Source organism: Gavia stellata, chromosome 36 (assembly GCF_030936135.1).
Source record: "Gavia stellata isolate bGavSte3 chromosome 36, bGavSte3.hap2, whole genome shotgun sequence".
In the NCBI taxonomy this organism is placed as follows: Eukaryota; Metazoa; Chordata; class Aves; order Gaviiformes; family Gaviidae; genus Gavia; species Gavia stellata.
The window spans coordinates 982,650-1,003,220 of NC_082629.1; the positions used below are offsets into that span (position 1 = coordinate 982,650).

The 20,571-nt window shown below is 43.1% G+C and overlaps 1 protein-coding gene across 1 annotated transcript; it reads right to left on the reverse strand.

Moving 5' to 3' along the window:
* Nucleotides 1-364: 364 nt before the first annotated feature.
* CERS5 (ceramide synthase 5) lies at nucleotides 365-18,912 on the reverse strand. Its single transcript, XM_059832887.1, has 11 exons — nucleotides 18,713-18,912; nucleotides 12,662-12,767; nucleotides 10,415-10,545; nucleotides 9,367-9,424; nucleotides 8,708-8,758; nucleotides 7,920-8,012; nucleotides 6,437-6,565; nucleotides 6,053-6,159; nucleotides 4,014-4,170; nucleotides 2,791-2,820; nucleotides 365-1,135 (listed from the first exon to the last, which is right to left on the reverse strand). The coding sequence occupies exons 1-11, from the start codon at nucleotides 18,910-18,912 to the stop codon at nucleotides 983-985; spliced, it is 1,215 nt and encodes a 404-aa protein (XP_059688870.1). The 3' UTR covers nucleotides 365-982.
* Nucleotides 18,913-20,571: the final 1,659 nt, after the last annotated feature.

Sequence of the window (20,571 nt, forward strand, 5' to 3'; positions counted from 1 at the left end):
GTGGCTGCCTTTCCAGCCCAGCAATTCCTCCACACAGCTGCAAAATCAGAGCAGCAACATTCAGTTCTGTCTTGGAGTACAAGCAGGACTGAAACACCTTATTTTGTGGAAAGTTAAAACACAGCCCCCTGGTCCTGGTCTGTCCTGAGGCCTAGCTTAGCCAACTGCATCCAGTAGGTCTAGAAACATCTTCAAAACCACAACTTGCAACAGAAAAAAGAAAATTTAAAAGGCATGTATTGTGATAGTTGTCTCAGGGGCAATAAACAACCCCCTTCCCCGGTTCAGAAGGCTGTAATCAAGACTTCAGAGGGGCTTGCAGCACCAAAATAGGCAGCAAATGCTGGCCTGGTCCCTCGTGACAGCAGAGATAGAAGCTATACCCTCCTTAGCATATAGCACCCCGATGGCAAGTTAGAACGACATTTCTGTTGCAGCACGGTCCCATTCAAAGCTTGGTGTGGTCCAGAGCGCTCACAGCAGGACCGAGAAAGAGAGTCTCTGCTACAGCCAGGGTAGCTTGGACATGGAACCGCGGAACCCCGCGTTCTCCATGCTCCTGAGCAGCTTCTGGAGTGCATCAGGGAGATACGCTGAACCTGCGCTGGGGCAAACCGTCATGGAAACGGCACCGTAACCCTCCTGCAGTCGGCAGCCAGCCGAGTCCAAACTTGTTCCGCCTTGAGTTGATCCTAGTAAAAACCAGTTTGTCACAAAGATACCTCTGCAAATATCAATGGGACTAAGATTTAAGTACAAAATGGCTTAAAGTGAAATCTGCAGCTTTGTTTTAGCCCTGGTCATTGGCTTTATCCCTTCTGTTGTGCAAAGCCTCTGACTGGTCTGGATTGTGCCCATTTCAGATTTGCTGGAGGTTTCTGGGGAAGGGGTATCTTGATTAAAGATCACTTGGGAATGTGGAGCTGAACACATCTAGATATTTAAAGGTAAGTTCGTGTTTGCTCAAGGCTAACCCACAGCCTTACTCCTCTTCTGTCCACTGGCCACTAGCCACATGGCCATTAATGCGGTTGGAGCCGTTACTCGAAGAGCTAAAAACTCCTTTTGTGCTGTTGGAAGTCGCATCCTCCTCTTCAGAGCTGCTCTCTACGTCACTGCGGTCATCTTTTGATACCTAAACATTTCAGATGAAATTTGGTAGTGGGAAGGGGAGAAGGGAAGTTGAAAAATTCACAGAAAACGGTAGTTAGAAAGTTGCGTCCATGTGATTAACCAGCGTCAGTCAGTTACATTTACCTTCTGCATTTGATCCTAAATCACTTCAAACTCACAAGGAGGAACCTCTCATCACTAAACACTACACTTTTTTTTGCTCTCACCAGATCAGAGGACACTGTAGATCTCTGGTTGTTCTTGTCTTCCAAGAGCTGCATTCTAGACTGGCTAAAGGCCGCTTTTCCAAACAACAAATTTGTTTTGAATCAGCAAACTTCTCACACCATAATCATCAGTGGGTATGACGACCAAAACACACATATATATCAGTTTTAGAGAGAACATTTTGTCCTACAGGGAATGGCTTTAATATTTTAAAAATTAACCAGCTATATTTATCACATTACTGTTTGCACAAAGTTCCTCCCCCGTTTTCACAGCTTGTGGTTCATACATGAGAACTCAAAAAAAAAGCCTGTTTGGACGGTGGGCTGTAGAACAAAGACAGCTATCTAATCCAGCAAACCCCCGTTCAGGAATAGAAGGAGCATCTCAGCCCAGAGATCTAGATCTGCTTTACAGAGTTATGCCTTCGGTTAAAAGGCTGACTGCAAATCTAGGTGAATTTGATTCGTACGTGGGATTTTGAACCTTTCGAAGCAGATCCAGGCGCACCTTGCTGCTGGCTGCGCCAAGTGCCGCAGGAGGGCACTGTACCAGCACCGCAGAGCCAAGTGCACCAGAAGGTGAAGAAGGGAAGAGATCACAAGCCCAGCCCTAACTGCAAACAAGCACCTTGGTTGGTGGCGGCGTGCCACAGCCATAAACTCGGCAGTGCCGAGCAGTGACTGCGTGAAAGGCCCGCGCTTTGCATACCCCACGGCAGGCTCTCCACACTTCTGCCTCTGCAACTAATAGCCCTCATTTACTTAATGTGCAAGCACTTTGCGGCTAGCACCTTTCCAAGGATTTCAGGATTTCATTCTGCTCTGCTTCCTTGGAGTCAGGGTTAGGGCTTTCAAACAGCACCGGGCAGGAAGTTTCTGAACTCAAGGGAAGATCTGGCAGAAAGCCAGGTAAAGTTAATGATCTCCAGGATTAGTTTTGACAGGCCTGTGGGATGTACTGGCTTCTGTCTGTTGCCAGAACTTTTTCTATCTTTCCCCACTCTCCTGCTATGCTGGAAGTTCAAAGGGTCATTGGAAGGAAGCAGAAATCCCTTGAAATCTTTCCCATTATTTGGGGGACAAATGACTGTTCTCCTTTTCGCAAAAAGCATTGCGTTTCTCCTGTCCTCTTTCACTCAGCACAGTGTTAATGAGCACTAAAGACAGATATCAGAGTCTCTGTGGGCGTATAAAAGCAGAAAGGTGAAGGTCATGCAGCCAGCTGACAGCAGATAAGAACAAACCCCAGGACACTGCTTTGACTTTTAGGAAAACCTGCATTTTAGCGTACTATCAGAACCAGCACTGTATCAACCAGGGAGAGAAACATTTTAAGAGAAGGCATCAGCCATCTAAAGCCCCAAGACCATAGCTTTGCTTTTGTCTTAGCATTGAAACAGACACAGATGTGTTTCAGTGAACAAACAGAAGCACAGATCACACTTACATGCAAAGGATGAAACTGTCCAGCTCCAATCTGGCACAGAGAAAAGGAGAAAAGAATGAAGAAGACAGAGCTTAGAGTCCTTTCTCTGGCTAGGTCACCTGGACAGGAGAGAACCAAGGAAAGGAAAAAGATGTAGACCTCAGGATACAGAAGGAGCTGCACAGATGGAATATAAGACATTTGCAGTAGCAGCCGTGGGGAACAGATGAAAAGATCATATGCATACTCTGAAACATGCCTTCCCCTGACAATCGCTGCCACAGGCAACTACGATATAAATGTTTTTCAAGGCTACATTCCATGTGTAGGGGCAGCTAAGAAGTCAAACACAAAATAAAGTAGAGCCATGAGAGAAACGCAGATCAGAATACCAAATATCTGATTTAAAAAAAACCATTTGTGCTATGAAATCAGCTGTTGCTCTCTGGTAGCTGCAAAGGAAGTAGTTTCTCTTGATGGGTAGGCTGGGTGTCAAATTAGTTCCTAGATTGGCTTGCCTTGTCTCATGCTACTTCAGTTGAACTAGACCTTTTTGCTTGGCAACTGAGGTTGCAGCCCAAAGTCAGCATTGTTCACGCTTAGGGCAGTATCTGTTGCTAACCAGCTGCTGTAGTTTCACCCTCCCTCTCCCTAAGACTCCCAACACAAGATTAGAATACTCAGGACTGATGCTAGACTGCACCCCATTAGTCCAGTGACAACCAGCAAACTCCACTGCATTTCTGATAACCCTTTCTCCTCTGCATGCTGCAGCTCAATGCCCAGCCTGCACTGACAGCCAGAAGCCTGTGTTAGTGTTAACAAGTGGAAGATGCGTAACCCTCGTCATATCCCAAGAACCAGCTGAAGTTGGAAAGTTGAAAAACGTCCTATGTGATTGTTCAAAAAAGAACCTACTACCACCTTGAATTCCTGAACTCCAAACAAAGTACGTAACAAGTCTGTCACATCATCACTATTATTACAACATCTGAACGTACTGGAAAATGGTGTTATTTCCCTGCATGACCAGAACAGAGAGGAAAGCATCCCTGCCATGGTATACACCTGGCAACTCAAGTCTGCAGAGCAACCAAAGTAAAAAAACCGACTGTTCTACAAAGCACTCCTGATGCAAGTCCCTCGAGAACTAATCCCAGCCCTCACTGAAGAGCCCAGTTTCTCATGATTGCTTAATAGGGCTTGTAGGAAAGAGGACCCAAAACAGTCACCAGCAATCTTACCTTTCCCCGCACGAGGGCCTTGTAGGCAGTGCGAACGATGAGATAAGACCAGATGATATGCAAGATTTGCAAGGTTATCAAAAGCCCATTGAATAGCCACCATGAAGGATAAGGACCAATCAACTCCCAGCTTTCAAATAGGGTTGTATTCAAAATCCTAAAAGAGATCCAGAAACACATTACAGATCGGCTGTGCTGGTAACATGGCTCCCAGCTCTAAATTAAGATGACTAGCCAGATGCACAACAGTTTGTATCTCATTTAAGCATCTGCTGCTCTGCTCCTGTCAGAGCGGCGATGCAGCTAGTCTCCTGCCAGTGTTAGGAGACAGACTAAAGCTAATTAGAAACATTTGAACTGAGCAACAAACAAGAGAAGATGTGAATGTTCTACAATTTGGTTACACATACAGATCTGCTGCCAATTTCCTTCTCAAAAGCATGAGCTTTTATAATAACTTTACAGGAAGTGATGTGAAGCTGCACTGGTCATCAAAACAACTTAACACATTCATACTTGGGCAGCCTTCACCCATATTTAAAGATCAGGAAGGAATTTTGTTCCCAGTAGGCCTCCCTCCCTGTGCGCTATTCTCTTCCCTCAGATTTTTATAGATTCCTCCTGCCAAGCTGGAGGACTAGAAACTGCTTTATAGACAAAGCTTTGTGCTTGCTTTCATTACTGTTTTGCTGTTCTTGTCGCTGGGAGTTATTGCCAGTACTTAAGTAATTTAATAAACACTTTAGATTTTATGAAGCAGAGAGGTATGGAGAAACCTTTAAAGACGTCATTAATTTCACATAGCTTTTAACATGTCCCAAGAAAAGAAAAACAAGCCTTTCAAAGAAGAACCCAAGTCCCCCAAAATGCCGCTACAGAAACATCTAACTCCTAGCCAGTTTACGGAGGAATTAAATGCAATTCCAGAGATCTGTTCATGTTTTAATACTTCTAATTAAGGAAGGGAACACACGTGAAGTGAAATAGCATAGGGTCTGAATACCACTGCAAGCTTGCCAGATTTCTCTATAAAGTTGAGGAATTACATTACAGCCAGTGGAAAATACATTAAAGATTTACAGGACTGCTGAGCAATAGCATGATGCAAGAGCATCACCTCATGACAGACAACAGCAATAAAAACAGTGACAACTATCTCATCTGTCACTGGAAGGAGCCTATGAAGACATCAGAATTAAAGCTCTTCCTTATCCACACTCTTCTGATGCATTTACTGGAAAACAAGCAAGAGCTTTAATTGCAACCCTGATATCAAAGCGTAAGTATTGCTTCTGCCTACCGTCAAGGCACCCAAAAAGAATGGGAATGCAAGCTGTCCATTGCCTAGGAAATAAATATATGCGGTAAAACCAAAATAAACTGAGTAATAATCAGGTGTAACCAAATTTTCACCACACTCAACAGAAACAAGAAGTGGATAACAGCTCATCAACAGAACCACCTCACCAAGCCTGTCCTATTGAGGTGAGAGGGAATCTCATTATAGGATGACTAGCTGTAAGCCATTTAGCCAGGGTTTTACCTCCCAAGAAACCTAAGACCTATTTCAGGCTCTGAATAGTCATGACACAAGGACAGGACACGAGTGTCATAAGAATCAGAAACTGCAACGATGACTAAGCCAGATACTCAAAAATCAAAATTTACTTCAAGAGACCATGTCTCATTTGTAACTATTTCCAAAACCTCTTAAGAGAAGCAAACAACCCTTCAAGTCTTTCAGAGCAGATACCGGCTGACTTGGCTCCAGCTAACAAGCACTGTCATCACTTTGCAGTAAGAGGAGAGGGGCCAGCTGTGCATTGAGATTCTAGTCATTTTTCACACTCCCTCAGCTGACTGTTGAGAGGTTTCTTCATATGCCTAGCTGAACGTACTGCTCCTAACAGTACTTGGGTTGTCTGCAACTTCAGGCTGCCTTGAGGGACAGACTGGAACGCTTGCAAAAAGCCTTAATACAAAGGCTTTGCTTAAAGGATTGGAAGAACAAACAAGACCTTACAGCTCAAGGTGCTTACCAGAAAGGATAAATGCCCAACCGTGTAACAATGAATACGACACCAAAGAGCATGAAGAAAGCATCACATAGACGTTGGTACTTGGCATAATTGGCTAGCTTTGCAGCCTAAAAGAGACAAGAAACATGAGAATATTATTCCCTTTGTGCACTCATGTAATTATCAGGCTTCAAAAACCCTCAAGCCATCACATTTGTAAGGAGTTCGGAACATTTAGGGATTATTCTCAGCGCTAAAGCAGTTATGAGGAAAAGCTGACAAGGCAGGATCAGCGGCACAAGTTTTATAGCATATTTAACGCAGTTTATCAAGAACGGGGAAGTCAGCTTGCTCCCCTGAGACGGCACTAGCATTAGGTACGCAAAGATTTGAAAGGAAACTCACCTCTAAAAGGAAATCTGATGCATCATGGAGGCACAGCACCAGAGTTCCAACCCGCACCATATTATTCATATAAGAGAATGTAATGAGTCCAATTGTAGCCAAATGATGGACGAACATGATCAGGAAGTCCTGGGAACAGGAAAAAATGAATGAAGGCTCTTTGGCTGTCGAACAAATACAAAGGTTTGGAACAGAGCCACAAAACTGACTAACTGGGGTCACAGGATTACTTCAGTTCAGACTCTGACTTCCCTTTATATAAAGCACAGCTCATCACACAACATCAACCATCATCACTAAAGGTTCGAGAAAGGTCTCTCCCAGCATTTGTGCTCCTGTGAAGTCAGAACTCTGCATACACAGGCACAGCACAGTCTCTTTAGCACACACATGCAAGGTAAAGATGCCTGCAGACCCCACTGAAAAGACTGACAGAACAACATATGGCCCTTATTTTTGCCTCCTTTTGGTTTTACAGTCATACTGCTAGTCCTTTCAGCTCTTGGCACAAATTTTAAGTACGCTGCTGTTACTGTTGTCCGTGTGCAAAAGCCTGCCAGAGCATAGCAGCCATAGAACACCAGATAACCCAACAGCAAGAACCAGACCACTTCATTAAAAAAACATTTACTATGCACATACATTCAGGGCTGTTTTCCAGTTTAGCCCCCTGGGTACAACACTTCCATGTCAATGTACCTTACAATGCTTGCAGTGGGCAATGTAATCCACTTTGTTAAAGTCAGAGTACAAAATTAAACATTACGAACAGTATCACAGATGCTGTAAATCACTCCCTTTCTGCAGCTCCAAGATACCCTGTAATGCCTCACCTGCTAATATTTCAATACAGAAAAAAATCCCAGGCAAACTTTTCTTTTTGAACAGTCAATGCAAGAATTGGGATAATTTGCTACTTTGCAGTTTGTATAACAGAAGCAATAAACCATGATTTACTATGAACTGTTTTCCAACAGCAGCAATAAGCCAAATCCTAGAACGTAGCGCAATGGAATTAGATTCTGGCAATTGCGACCAGTCATCATTTGCTACACACAGAGATGAAAAATTACTTTCAAAAAAACATTTATTATTGCTTTAGTGTTTGCCATTTTCTCACCCAGCTCAGCAAGGTATTGCTTTGAGTATCTCATTTTCATGTTTTCTTGCAAGCCTTTAATTAAATCTATTTTTACACAACGTTTTGAGAACTTTTTATTGGGAGGTATTGAGTGATTCTGTTCTTTCCCCTGGAAGGCAAAAGGGACTCTGAAGGATATGCCAGGCTGCACATCAGGCTTGCTCCTCCCTTTTCCCCAGGACTGGGTAGTGGTTACAGAAGGAGGTAGGCTACACAAAGACGTGAATGTGGAAGAAAATACAGTTATTACTATGCTTTAGCTTTACTGGCCAGGCACACTCACATTTTTTGTTAGTCCTATCTATTTAGCAAAGTGGTTAGTGCAATTCTGGTTAATCTCACCTTCCGTTTAATGTCTGTAAACTGAGAGAACATGAGAGACCAATAGAAGGCCAACTCCAAGATATAGTAATAATAAAGCCTGGATGTTAGAGGCTGGAAAACAAACAAAGATAGCACAGTTAGAAGAAAAAGTACTTTAAAATTTACATTAAAATCGACTTTTTTCTTCCTTCCCATCCCACTCTGTTCCTCCAGAATGCTAAGGCATAAGTTAAAAGATCCAGAATTAAGGTTTACTAAAAACAAGCTTAAGCAACACACATCTTACTCTAGGCTTAGTCACACAAACATACTTGTGTGTTTGAGCTTTATTCAAAAGGAGTAAGATTCCCTTGTCAATATTTACAACTCATACTGTAGCCTCTTGGATTAGGCAAACCAGGCAGTGGAACAGACTGATTGCCCTCTATACAATCATACTTGCTGCATAATGAAAACAACACTGTAAATAAGTTACCAGTATAATTTGATGCGTAATTTTTTTTTCCACTTTTAATAATCTCAGCAGCAAGTAAACATAAAATGAATAAGAACCAAGTCAGTTCTATCTGAGGAAACACTGCTGTTGACAAACCTAACCAGGATCTGAAGATATAAAGAGTAAACGCCTCCTTTGTACCTTCCGAAAGGGATGGCCATTCACTCACTAGGAAGCTTACCAGGTTGCAGCCTGTGCAGCATCCACCCCGCAGAGTAATGAGAAGCACTCAAGCCTACTGAGTTTCAATCTGCTATCATTAACTGAAATTGTGCAAAAAGTTGGAGTCTAGAAAGTGTTTATCTCCTACCTGAAAAGGGTAGTTGTACCAGCACTGTCGTGTGTCCCAAAACCAAGGTGCCTAAAGGGAAAAAGATAAATTATTAGTCTACTGGGTTTTTTCTTCCTTATCATCTAAGGCAGTTGACCACTACAATACTGTTTCACTGAAATTTTCTCTTGATTCTACCATTCAAGCTAAATTTATTGTAAAACATCCTAGTGATTGAAAATATTCTTTCTGCAAAGGCAGGTTATACTGCAATGGAAATTCAAACAAACAATCATACAGCTTTAATAGTAATAAAGACCCAAAGAGATGAATCTGTATCGCTTCAAAAGGGAGATAAGAAAAAAATAATCAGCTCTCCATAGCAAAAAAAAACCCCAAAACAAACCAATTCTGTCCCATTCTGGGGTAACAGGACAAATAAGTTTCTAATATTTCCATAAGACAGATCTGTATGGAAGCTTTCCTACAGTGTAAAGAAGGTCTTTAAACAGAAACCCCAGGATCTCAAATAAGGGAACATAAAGATGACTATCACCATTAAACCCCCCTTGTTTTAAGCTAGGTGCAAGCACTGAAGAAGTGACACAGGTAGTCAAACCCCCTATTTTTCAGCAGGACAGCCATAACCCAGCTGCATGCCACACAGAACAACAAGGGGGGATGACAGACCAACTCACCGTCCAGAGAAACCTGATTCCATAAAAAAATATACTTAAATAAAATGTAAATCTCCACCTGGAAAAAGAAGAAAAAATTAAACTTATGAAATAGAAATAACTTCTAGTTAACATTTGTAAAAAAAAAATTGAACAATTTTGAAAAAAACCAATTCTGACACCTTTCACCCACCAAATGGCAATCCTTCATTTGTAAACATTTCACATAAGGATAAACCTATTCAAGAGTTTTCACACCACACACGAGTTTGCATCAACAGCCAAGTTTGAAATAAATTTCAGAGTGAACATGCATCATTCATATGCTTTAATATACAACAACAAGATAAGTCATTGTTATCCAGAAGGTATCCTAATATATATATTTGTCCCTCTTACCTTGCGGCTTTAAGTAGACAAAACCATACTGGGGGGAAGAATTAATATGAAGAAAGTTACTGGAAAGGAAAGAAACCAGCACAGAAGAAATAACAAGTCAGGAAAAAAATATTCAGATGCTACTACACTAACAGAGGTAACTGCAAGCATTCAGAAAGAAACAAAGAACAAAAGAATGAACTGAAATGAAAAGAACAGAAATCCAAGAAATGTATGTATAAAAGTATATGCATCATTGTGTAAGCCAGAAGGTCATCCTGCCAGGGAACAAACGCTGGTCTACAACATAACTGTGCAGACAGCAGACTTGTCTTCAGTATAATTACTCAGGTTGTGCACATGCATATGCATACATGCACACACACGCACACTGAAGTGCTATGTTTGCATTAAGGACCTGGTCCACTAGCTAAAGCTGCTCATCGTTGACAGGAATAACTCCTGTACACGTGTTCTGGTCTTTCATGCACATACACAAAATATTTTAGAATACTGATTTCTTAAAGGCCCTCCTAACTTCTTTCATTTGCTTATGTAAGAATTTATCTTCCACCAGCCAACCCCAAGACACTAGCTTAAAGTAGCAGCTGACCACAGTTTCAGTTAGAAAAGAGAACATACAGCTGGAGCTTTAAGATGAAGCCACATCTTGGCCTCTGCACAAACATACATGCTCTCACAAAATTTAGTGAGGGTGGTGGGTTTGTCCTGGTTCCTCCGATGACGAAACCAGCGCTGGATCTTTCGAACATCCCAGTCTAGCTGCTTTGACAAGCCTTCTAACCTTTTTCCATCTGGACACTGAAGGAAAATGAAACAAGTGTCATTTCTCCTACTTCTCAACCCACTTTCAGACGGAGATCCCCTCTGTATTGTGACAGAAATGATGCACCAACAAAACACACACACTAGGAAGGCATTACGTGTAGTCTAGAAGGAGGAACCCATTGCCACAAATGTTCATTCAAGTTTAACCTTCATAAGCCACTAATTACTTAATTATTCAGAATGCTTTTGGTTTAACATTTCCTCATCTATTTCATCATTTGACAGCACATTATGACAAAGAATGCAATTGTTCTGTTTCTTAATTTGGGGGAAGGAGCTTTTAAAGTGTCCTGTCTTACCTGTTGAAACTTGCACATCAATTCAAACAGTCCAGAACTCAGGAATATCAAAGCTGACCACATTTAAGGGTTGCTACTCACTGCAAGTTTAGGGCAACTTTAAAGTAAGAGTTGGTTTAATAAACTAGATATTTGTGTATTCCAAAAGGGCATTGTAGAGATGGCATTTCTGTTATCAAAGTCTATAAATTAAATTTGAAAACTGAAATAATTGTATGATAAAGAATATATCACTGTTCTCTGACTGGAAACTCTACTGGCAGTTTATTTGTTTGAATAATGACATAAATGGATTTATAAGAAACAAAGTGAACAAAACCTGATAACTACCTCTAAAATGGCCCAGTGGTGAGATAAGCCACGCTAGTTTCAGACCAGTGTCCTTTTAACAAGCTCTGCCAGGGAGCTCTTACAACTGAAAGATGATAAACACATTTTACTACTTCAGTTACATACAAACCCAAAAAACTATGCAGAATGCTGATTTAATAAAGAGTCACCAGACTGTTCAACTGAAAAGCAAAATCATCTGTCATTAGATTTTTCAGTATCGAGACCACGACTTTCCTGTAATTCCATCACAACCAGATCTCTCCGCAGTTTACTAGGCTTTAATGGTTGGGGCTACCTGACACTTCTGCATTGGAAGTGAACCTGCCTCAAAGGAGAATTTACACAGCTCCGGTTTCAGAACAGCAATGAAATCTTTCCCTTGCATCACTGCCACCCTACATTCTGATTCTCCAAATCCAACAGCAGACACAAGCATACTGGTACAGTTAAACACAGCTCTGTTTTCATAAGCTAGATAAATTTTGCACAGCATGCATCCTCATGGGTTTCCTAAACATTAATTTCAAGGACATCCCCTACTTAAAAGTCCTCCCCACAAACGGCATCAAGTCATAGGGACTTTTCAGTTCACGCATCATTCCAAATACCTCAAAACTTTAATGTTCCCATGAGGCGAGTGTTAGTAAGGTTTTTATAGAATTTCCCTTCCATTTACTGAGCACTTTATCTGCTCCACTCAGAATGAAGTTCAGCATCACCAAATCAGAACATAAAACCTTCCATTTCATTATCTTTAATGAAAATCTGTCACACTGTCTGTGTGGATTTCACTGTCAACATTCAATGAAGTACAGACTGCGGAATTCTGCAATTCTAAAGTGAAGGAGAACTGTCAGCTTAAGTGAAAGAAAGGCCATGAAACAATCAAAAGCAACACCTACTCTCAACATAAAATGTCCTACCCTTTATCAGGGCACACTTCCATTGACTGAATGCTTTCCTTAAATGACTTCCACTCTGACAGCTGTTGTCCAACTCCACAGTAGATGACAAAAATAAGAGGAAGGCGTTCACGCAACTGGTCAATAAAACCAGCAAAGGAACAGATCTGAAGGAAAAGAGTAGCACTTTTCCGATAGAAAGTAAAAGATACTGGGAAATTTCTTGTTAAACCAAGAATTACCACCTATTACACAAGTTACAATTTGGACAAAGGCAGGTAACTACAGGAAGAAGCCTCGTACCTTTCTAAAAAGAGAACATTTTTTATTCAAAAAAAGATTCTTCTGTGCACAAAAGCATAGGTCAGCCATGAAGAGAATTTACTTTGCTACAAAAAGGACATGCCAGAGGCAAAGTAAAATAAGAAAGCAGACTCATTGTGCATGCACAGTGTGAAATGTGTTTCTCTCAAACTAGAAAACTGGAAGCAAAAAGCCCTCCCAGCCCCTTACTTATAGGCCTCCATTCCTAGCAGAATTTGAAGGGTGACTCACCTTAGTGATGGATGTAAACACTTTCTCTAAAATTGCATTGGGCTGGGCTCTGTGAGGTCCACTGTCTTGAATGCCAAGGTTTATGGCACATGGCTTGGCAATAAACCTGAAAGAGTTCCAAAGAAAGAGCTAGATTAAAACAAGTTATCTATTTCCCTCCTCTGCCTAAATCACAAGGACCCTGACTTGTCACCAACTGTAAAACCTCTCTGAAAAGCTTTTGAAGATCTCTACTCTCTTTGCCCAAAGAAGCTTCACAGGTGAAGCAGTATCTTTTATTAGTCCAAATGGTAATTGCAGACAGCACATACAGTACACACATCTAAGATGAAAAATTAAATCTTAATGTCCTTGGCTTGTAAGGATCAAAATGTGTTCCCCCAGGGTGATTCTCATCACTCAGAAATAAAATAATAGATCACTGATAGGAGTCCGCTGCAAACATAAATGCTAGAGCCCTTGTAGCCCTATAAACAACATGCCTTATTTCTAGAATGTGCCTTGATGTCACATAGCTCAGAAAAAAGGGAAGTTCAAGTGACACAGTTCCTAAAAGACTCACAGTTTTTGAGGGTTTTTTTGGTTTTGGGAAAAATAAAGTGGCTTGTTTCCTTTGAGAGAGTGAGGAAGATGTAAGAAGTCACTCAGTCCAAAAGACCCAAGATCTCAGTATCTCACTCAGTCCTGTGTGCACCACGTATTCCAAAAGCTGATCTAACACTTTGTGACTTTTATCACACAGACATTCTGAAAACAAGCCTGGTTTTGCAACTAAAATGAATATATACATGTTCAAAAATTATTAGGGTTTGCTGCACCTTTGTGTCAAAATAGGCACAGGATTCTAAGGAAAATGGATGCATTACGTGAACATGTGAATTACTTTCTCTCCTGTTGGTGGGCAAGAGAGGGGGGTTTCAAGGAGCAATTTTTATTTTTTTTTTTAATCAATTATCTTGAGAGAGAGCAAAGAACCTGTTTCTCAAAACCAGTTTTAAAAAGGACCCAACACTTGCATCACTAAATCTATTTTGCCTTGAAACAGATTGTTTCAGAGACAACTGAATTGAAGACAACAAATGACACATGTATTCCATTTAGCAGACTCAGAGTGCCATCAAGCAGAAAATGCTGCTTTTTCCAACCACTACATTTGTTACCGTTTCTCCTTGTGTTTAAAAGGAGAGATTAAAATTCAGGAGAATCACGACAATAATTATTCCAACAGCAGTCATTCTTGGGAGTACATTGTTAGTACTTCAGTAACAAATAGCTATGACCGTGTTTAAGAACAGACACAGGTTGTGGGGTTTTCCCCTTGAGAAATTACAGATCAGCTCATGACTAATCCTAAAGGAACTCCCCTGCTTTCAGAAAATACTAAACAAGTAATAGACACTATGGCCCCAGGTTTCACTGTCCTGCCCCATTTCTTCATACATCCTGTTCTTTTCAACAGCCATAGCTTCAAAAAAAAAAAAAAAAAATTAAAAGAAGAAAGGAAAGGGTGATTTCCTTTTAGCTTGGCTCAAAAGGCTCACTGCTTCCTCTATAACCTAGACGACCAGCCAGAAATCATGTTCTGATGTTATGAAACATTTGGCTAGATCCCCATAAAAGTGTACATCTTTATACTCTTCTTTCCTACAGGATATACCACAACAACAGCAAAGAAGTACACATGTGCAATTACAGGATGCCAAATATTTTTATTTCATTTTCTGGGACACAGTGCTTATAGCTCTATAAAAATAAATCCTGGCCTGAAGATACTCAGTTTTGGTCAGTTTCCTCACTTAAGAGAGGAAACCTGAAAAGTCTAAAAATCTGCACATTCAATTTATTGTTCGGGAGAGTCTTCTTTTGTTTTAAGAACAAGTAACAAAGAGGAGGAATGGTTAAGAAAGCTCATAGTGATCCATACAAAATTTTGACATTATTCTAGAATTCAAAACGTGAAGCATCAAGGAAAGCAGAAACAGCGTCTCCTCAGAGAAAAAGATGCAGAAATAATTCACTTTGGGACGTAAAGATTGGGAAAAAACCCCAAAAAAACCACCACAAAACCCAACCTCAAAATTTTGCATGAATCTATTCCGGAGTAGTAGGCTTCCTTCACTAGCAGGCTTAGGGAAAAAATACAGATGTTTCCAGAAATCAGGGAAAATAAAAATCAAGAGTATGCCACAGGCTACAGATAGAGTACAGGACTCAAGTTACTCAGCCAAGCATGCAGATGACCAAAGAGCAAACCAGAAAACCCCGCAAAGGTTTATAGGTGCACAGAAGTAGACAAGCATCATGACAAGCAAACAGACAAGTCACAACAATGGAGGCAAGGGAGGTAGTCCCAGTCACAGAAACAGGAAGGAAAAAGGATGGCAGCAATGGATTTCGTTACTTTTAAGGAAGTCTAATCCAATGCCGTAACGTAGCTTCTTTAACTCCGCAAAAGTAATGGCTTCGTGCAACGGAACAGCAAATGACAACTGTCCTTCCACAGGGCATCCTGGCTAGCCACGCAAGGTGTTTTCACCTGGGCCGGGCATGTCTGGCTCACGCTCACGAGTCCACTGAACAGCCATGGTCCAATTGCTTTGACCAGTTACTACCTTGCAGGTAGAATATTAAGTGAATGATCAATCCTGTTGTCAGTCAGAAAAATATGATGGCATGCTATTTGCCTTAGGTGTCCATTAAGGAAAACTCACTTAAAATCTCTGGGGCATTCTATATTTTTGACCCCAGAACAGGTTTTCAGATGTGCAAGTTTTGCACTGTATCCCACAGAGAAAAAAATCTGCATAGCAATAGCAGTTAAGCACCAAAAAAATAAGACCAGATAGTAGGATTTCCATTCTTGGGGATATTCAAAACTGAACAGCACAAGACCATGAGCAACCTGACTTGACTAAAGCATTGGCCTTGCTCTAAGGAGAGGACTGGACAAGGTAATCTCCAGAGGTCCCTTTTAATCTAAATTATTTTATGATTCCACAGAAATCTTAACTGCAGCAACTATTCCCAAGGTCAACTTACTGCCACACCTTCCTAGCAAGGAATTATTATCACTTAAATACTTACATTACACTCTTCTGAACATGTATCTGCTCATTGGCTTAAGTCATACCTACCCAGCTACCTTTTTCACACTAGTTATTAAGACAGACCGATTCTGAAACCAACACCAATTTTCAAGTACGCAGATTCGTATGCTGTAACAAATATTTCTCAGGCGTGTTGTACTTCAAACCCCAAAGGCAGACTCCTTCCTTATGGAACATTCAAGTTTGTCTTACAGCTCTGAAAAGGAAGAACAATCTGCGAAACAGTAAGAGTTATGAAGTATGCACTCAAAGCAAAAGTTCGTCTCTTCACAATCTCTCAGTGTCACTGTGTTAAGATTAAACCACATCATTCCACAACTGTCCCTAATTTTCTAGACAGACTTGATGAATTAACATCGAAAATCACTTTTTTCTCCCCCCTCAGCTTAAGCACAAGCTGCAGATCCTTCCTCAGACCTGCAGAGTAACAAGCACATCTGTTACTGAAGGGCATTCCAGCCTAATTATAAACACATCATATGAATAACAGGCTCCAGGTTTTCACAGATACCTGGAATATTTTTTTTCCTGCAGTGGGACAAGATGTGTAAGGAGAAATAACAGTAAGTATAACCAAGGGGGAAAAAAACCAAAACAAAACAAAATTGTAGGCAGAAGTCCTTCTGTATCTTGCCTGTGCAAAAATCCCACCCCCCTGTAACTGGGTCAGGACCTTACCTTCCTCTACAAGTCTTGCCTCATCTCTATAGTCATACACTTCCCACAGACAGTCAGCCTAATGGGTATTTTACCAGCATCATGATGCAAAGGTTAATTTATAGGAGCATTCACTAACAGAAAAAGATGTCAGCATCGTAAGTGTCACAAAAGTACTTCCTCACACTGAAGATCTACTGCAAGAGGAGAGAGAAAAGAAAGAAATGAAGAGAAGCTAAAACAAAAGAGCTGCACAAGTATATAATTCAAGTTCTGAGTCATCAAGTCCAATTGCCAGTTGTGTGGCAAGGAAGATATTTGACACAATCATCCCCAAAGCCTGAATCAGGGTATATGCACAGTGGGATTTTATTAAGACAAATCTGAACTTTTATGACATATTTTAAGTGGCAGGAGGAAAGAGAAAAGCGTTTCTTAAAAAATATGGTCTTTTAAAATAAACTTATTAGAAACTGCCCTGGATGTTGCTCTCACAATCTGCTTTCACTTCAGGATACCACCATTGAGACACACTACAGAAAAGACACAGTTGAAAAAAAGGAACAACCCTCTCGGGAACCAGGCCATGGTCTCTAGCTTTTACTGTGTAGGCAGAGGCCTTAATTTGTCATTTGACTCCTCCCTACATTAACACCGCAAAAGCAATTTCACAAACCAGGTAGATATTATCAGGGTAAAGTAATTGCTACCAGGACTGTGTCACTAGGTGTGGTAGGATGCACTGTATCTCTCCTAACATCTCATACTCCAGAGGAAAAAGAATCTTTTGCGCTTCTTCCCCAGACTAAGACACCTGGACTAAACAGGGCTTGGAAAATGAGGAGACCTTCCTACAATATCCCTTTCAGGGGTATCGTTCTGTCCCACAACTTCCTTTCCTTGTCTGCTGGCAAGTGTGAACATTTGGCCAAGACTAGCAGTAGCATGCCAAGCTGAGATGAGATTTTGGCACTGCCACGTGTGTTCCTGGGTCCTCTGCAGTGGTTTGAACTGCCAGTAGCTTTCTGAAGCTTTTTTTTTTTTTTTTTGAGGGCAGAAAGATAAGATGGAGGAAAAAAAAGAGCCTCCTGAATTTCTCTCCTACTCTGCTGACCTGCTTCATTTTCCCCCACAGTTCGCCTTTTTACTTCACCCTAGTCCCCTCCTCGTTTAATTTCTCAAAGCAATTCACACTTCTTACAGAAAACCCACAAAACAAAACCGACTCGATTCCTACTCACATTAGTCCTACAGCCCTTTTCATGCTTAGAAATACTTCTGTCCTTTCAATGTAGAAATTTAAGATTAAATCAATCTTTAATGAACTACTTGAACAGGCGTACAAGGTGTCTTGGTCTGCTTCACCTAACGGTTTTCCTAAATAAGCCGCTTTACTAATTATTATCTATGTCACCCACACAGTCTGCCCCGTGCGTGGCTGTAAGAGATACACATCGTGGAAAGGATAAACCTCTGCCCCAGGGAAGAGTTAGTATCATATGTTTATGGATACTCAAGTAAATGAGAAATACTGTATTACACCTGTTTATGGGCAGATATTATGATCTGAACGCACATCCGTCATGCCCGAGATGCAGGGGATCCACAAATTGTTTAATAATATACTAGGCCATGTGAACAAGTCCTATTTCCTCATCCAGGAACTCGCAAGGAAAGTACGATAAGGCAGAGACCAGCAACACAAGCAAAGCAACTGGAGAGCAGCAGCAGCAGCCAGTTATCTTTCACTCCCCCAGCCGAGGTTCTCTTGGACAGGAGAAGAAACAGAAGTGAATTCCCCAGACTTTTTCCATGCGCTGCCTCAGCATAAGGTACCGCTAGCACTAGAGGGGCCTCTCGGGATCCAAAGCCAAGGGAGAGCGGAGCCCTACGGGCTTGTGTATGTCGTGACAGACACAGAGAGGTTCCCGGGACAGGTTTTCCAGGGTTACACAATATTCCCCTTCCACGCGAAAAGTGCCTCAGGAGACGCCGCGGAGGGGGCAGCCCGCCACGGCCTCCGCGGAAGGCCTCCGCGCTGCCTGAGGGGCGAGCGGCGAGCCCAGCCGAGCCGCCCGGCGGGGCCCGGCCCGCCTCGCCTCCGGCCCGGCCCCGGGGCCGCCCGCCGCTCCCCCGGGGAGCTCCACGGCCCGTTGCTAAGAGACACCGGCGGCCTCGCCGCGCGCTCACCCCCGGGGCGGGAGCGGGCGGCGTCCCGGCCGCCTCAGCCGCCTGAGGGCCCCGCCGCCCTGGGGGCGCCCCGCGGCGGGGGCGGTCCCGCGCTCACCTCTCGAAGAGCAGCCGCACGGCGAAGATGCCGAGCGCCAGAGGGAAGGCGGAGAGGACGTGGCCCGCCCGCGGGTACTGCAGCCCGCTGCCCGGCGGGCCCGGCTCCCCGGCCAGGTCCGCCCACGTCACGTTGTGCGGCAGCCAGAACCGCTCGTTCCAGAACCAGGCCCGCAGCGCCGCCGCCGCGGCCGCCGCCATCTTCCGCCGCCGCCGCCTGCCTCCCTCCGCCTCCCTCCCGGCGGCCGCAGCTGAGGCGGCCACCGCAGCCGACAGCGGGGCGGCGCCGCGCGCCAGCACCGCCCCTCCCCTTCCCGCCCCTCCCGGCAGCGAGGGCGCATGCGCAGGCCGGGCACGGACGAAGCCCCGCCCCCGCCGCGGACCGTTAGCTCGGAGCAGGCGCAGTGCGGGGCCCGCGCGCCCACGTCTAGGCGCGGAGTCGGGCGGGCTCGCGAGGGGGCGGTACGCGCGCGCGCTCCCGCCGTCGCCTCAGCGCTTGCTGAGGGGACGCGGCGCGAAGGCGGCCCCGTCAGGCGCTTCCGAGCCCTCGGGGTTTTTTCCACGAACAGAGGCGAGTTGTTCTGACTGAAAAGAAGTCCTCATGCCAGTCTTTAATGGGGCCTAAAGCACGCGCTCCTGAGCGGAGTCGGGTCTCTTCCCCCGGTAAGGCCCCGGCTGAGGCAGGCGCTGGGCCCAGCCTGAAGGCTGTGGAGGCCGTTGCTGCTCAACTCCGGTAGATGAACCGCCTCCCACTCACCCCCGAGGGGCAGGATTCCTCAGACGGGCTCATAGCCCCTTTCACTCACCTCTGAAGGGAAGGGCGCCAGAGCTGCAAACAGAACAGTGCAACTTCTCGTGTGAAGAATTTATGGCAAGACAGCGAGGATTAGTTTCACTAATATGAATAGCGATGTGGTTTAACACTTGCACACAAAAGGGAGAGCGAGAGGTACACTGGCAGAGTTTAAGATACTCCTTATAGCTTTTAAAACATTCAGAAAAATTTGTGGTTTAGCCTGACGGTCTTGGGATGAGGGTTACCACGTAACAAAGCCTACCCTTTGCGTAAGCTTTTCAATTAGGTTCTCAAACTCTCCATAAAGGTGGTCAGCATCAGCTTCCTTGTACATTGTAGCAAATGATCCATCTTTCATGTAAGTGCTCTTTTGGCATCTGTCCATTTGAGAGCAAATTAAACGTCCCATTAAGCAGTCAAATACTACAATAACTAATAGATTCAAGGGCAGGCTAGTTCATGATCTGTTAACTTTTTTTTAATCAACAACTTTCTTTAAAAGTACCATTTGTGCTAACTTCTCCTTGAAGATGTTCAGCCAGTCTGAGTGAACAGTAAGGGTCCTTGTATCTCAGAGACTCACAGATGCCTCAGATTTAACTAGAACTAATGATGTATAACATTAAAGTCTCTGGTATCTGTAGCCAGTATTGCTTTACTATTATGTAACTGGGGATGCATTGTAAAATTCAATTGCGTCTCCTAAGAAACAAGTAGTAGGCATATTCAATAAATCCAAGTCCACGACAAATAGTCTTCCCTTCCTTTTCAAATACTTAGCACAATTTCCAGTCAGAAAGATCTCCAATTGCTTAGTAATTTGAGGAAACCTGATACGAAATGGATTTTGTTAGGAAGAGATAAAGGTTACAGAAAGCAACATGTGCTTGCACATCAGCTTTCTTAGTTTTGCAATACCTCCATCTGTACAAATCAAGTCTTACGTCTCCCTTAAAAAAAGAAAGAAAAAATAGCAGTAGGTTGTACACCTCATGATGTGCAACTGCTAATAGCTTCCAGCTAGATAGCAGGATTGTTTTCCCTTCTCTCTTCCTCCTTCCCCT

Excerpts from the sequence above, each read along its gene's own strand:
- CERS5 (XM_059832887.1), bottom strand. The coding sequence starts at position 18,912 with ATGGCGGCGGCCGCGGCGGCGGCGCTGCGGGCCTGGTTCTGGAACGAG. Across the intron at positions 8,759-9,366 it reads GAATCAGGTTTCTCTGGACG|GCACCTTGGTTTTGGGACAC; the intron begins GTGAGTTGGTCT and ends TTTTCCCTTTAG. Across the intron at positions 4,171-6,052 it reads TTGGGCATTTATCCTTTCTG|GATTTTGAATACAACCCTAT; the intron begins GTAAGCACCTTG and ends GATCTCTTTTAG.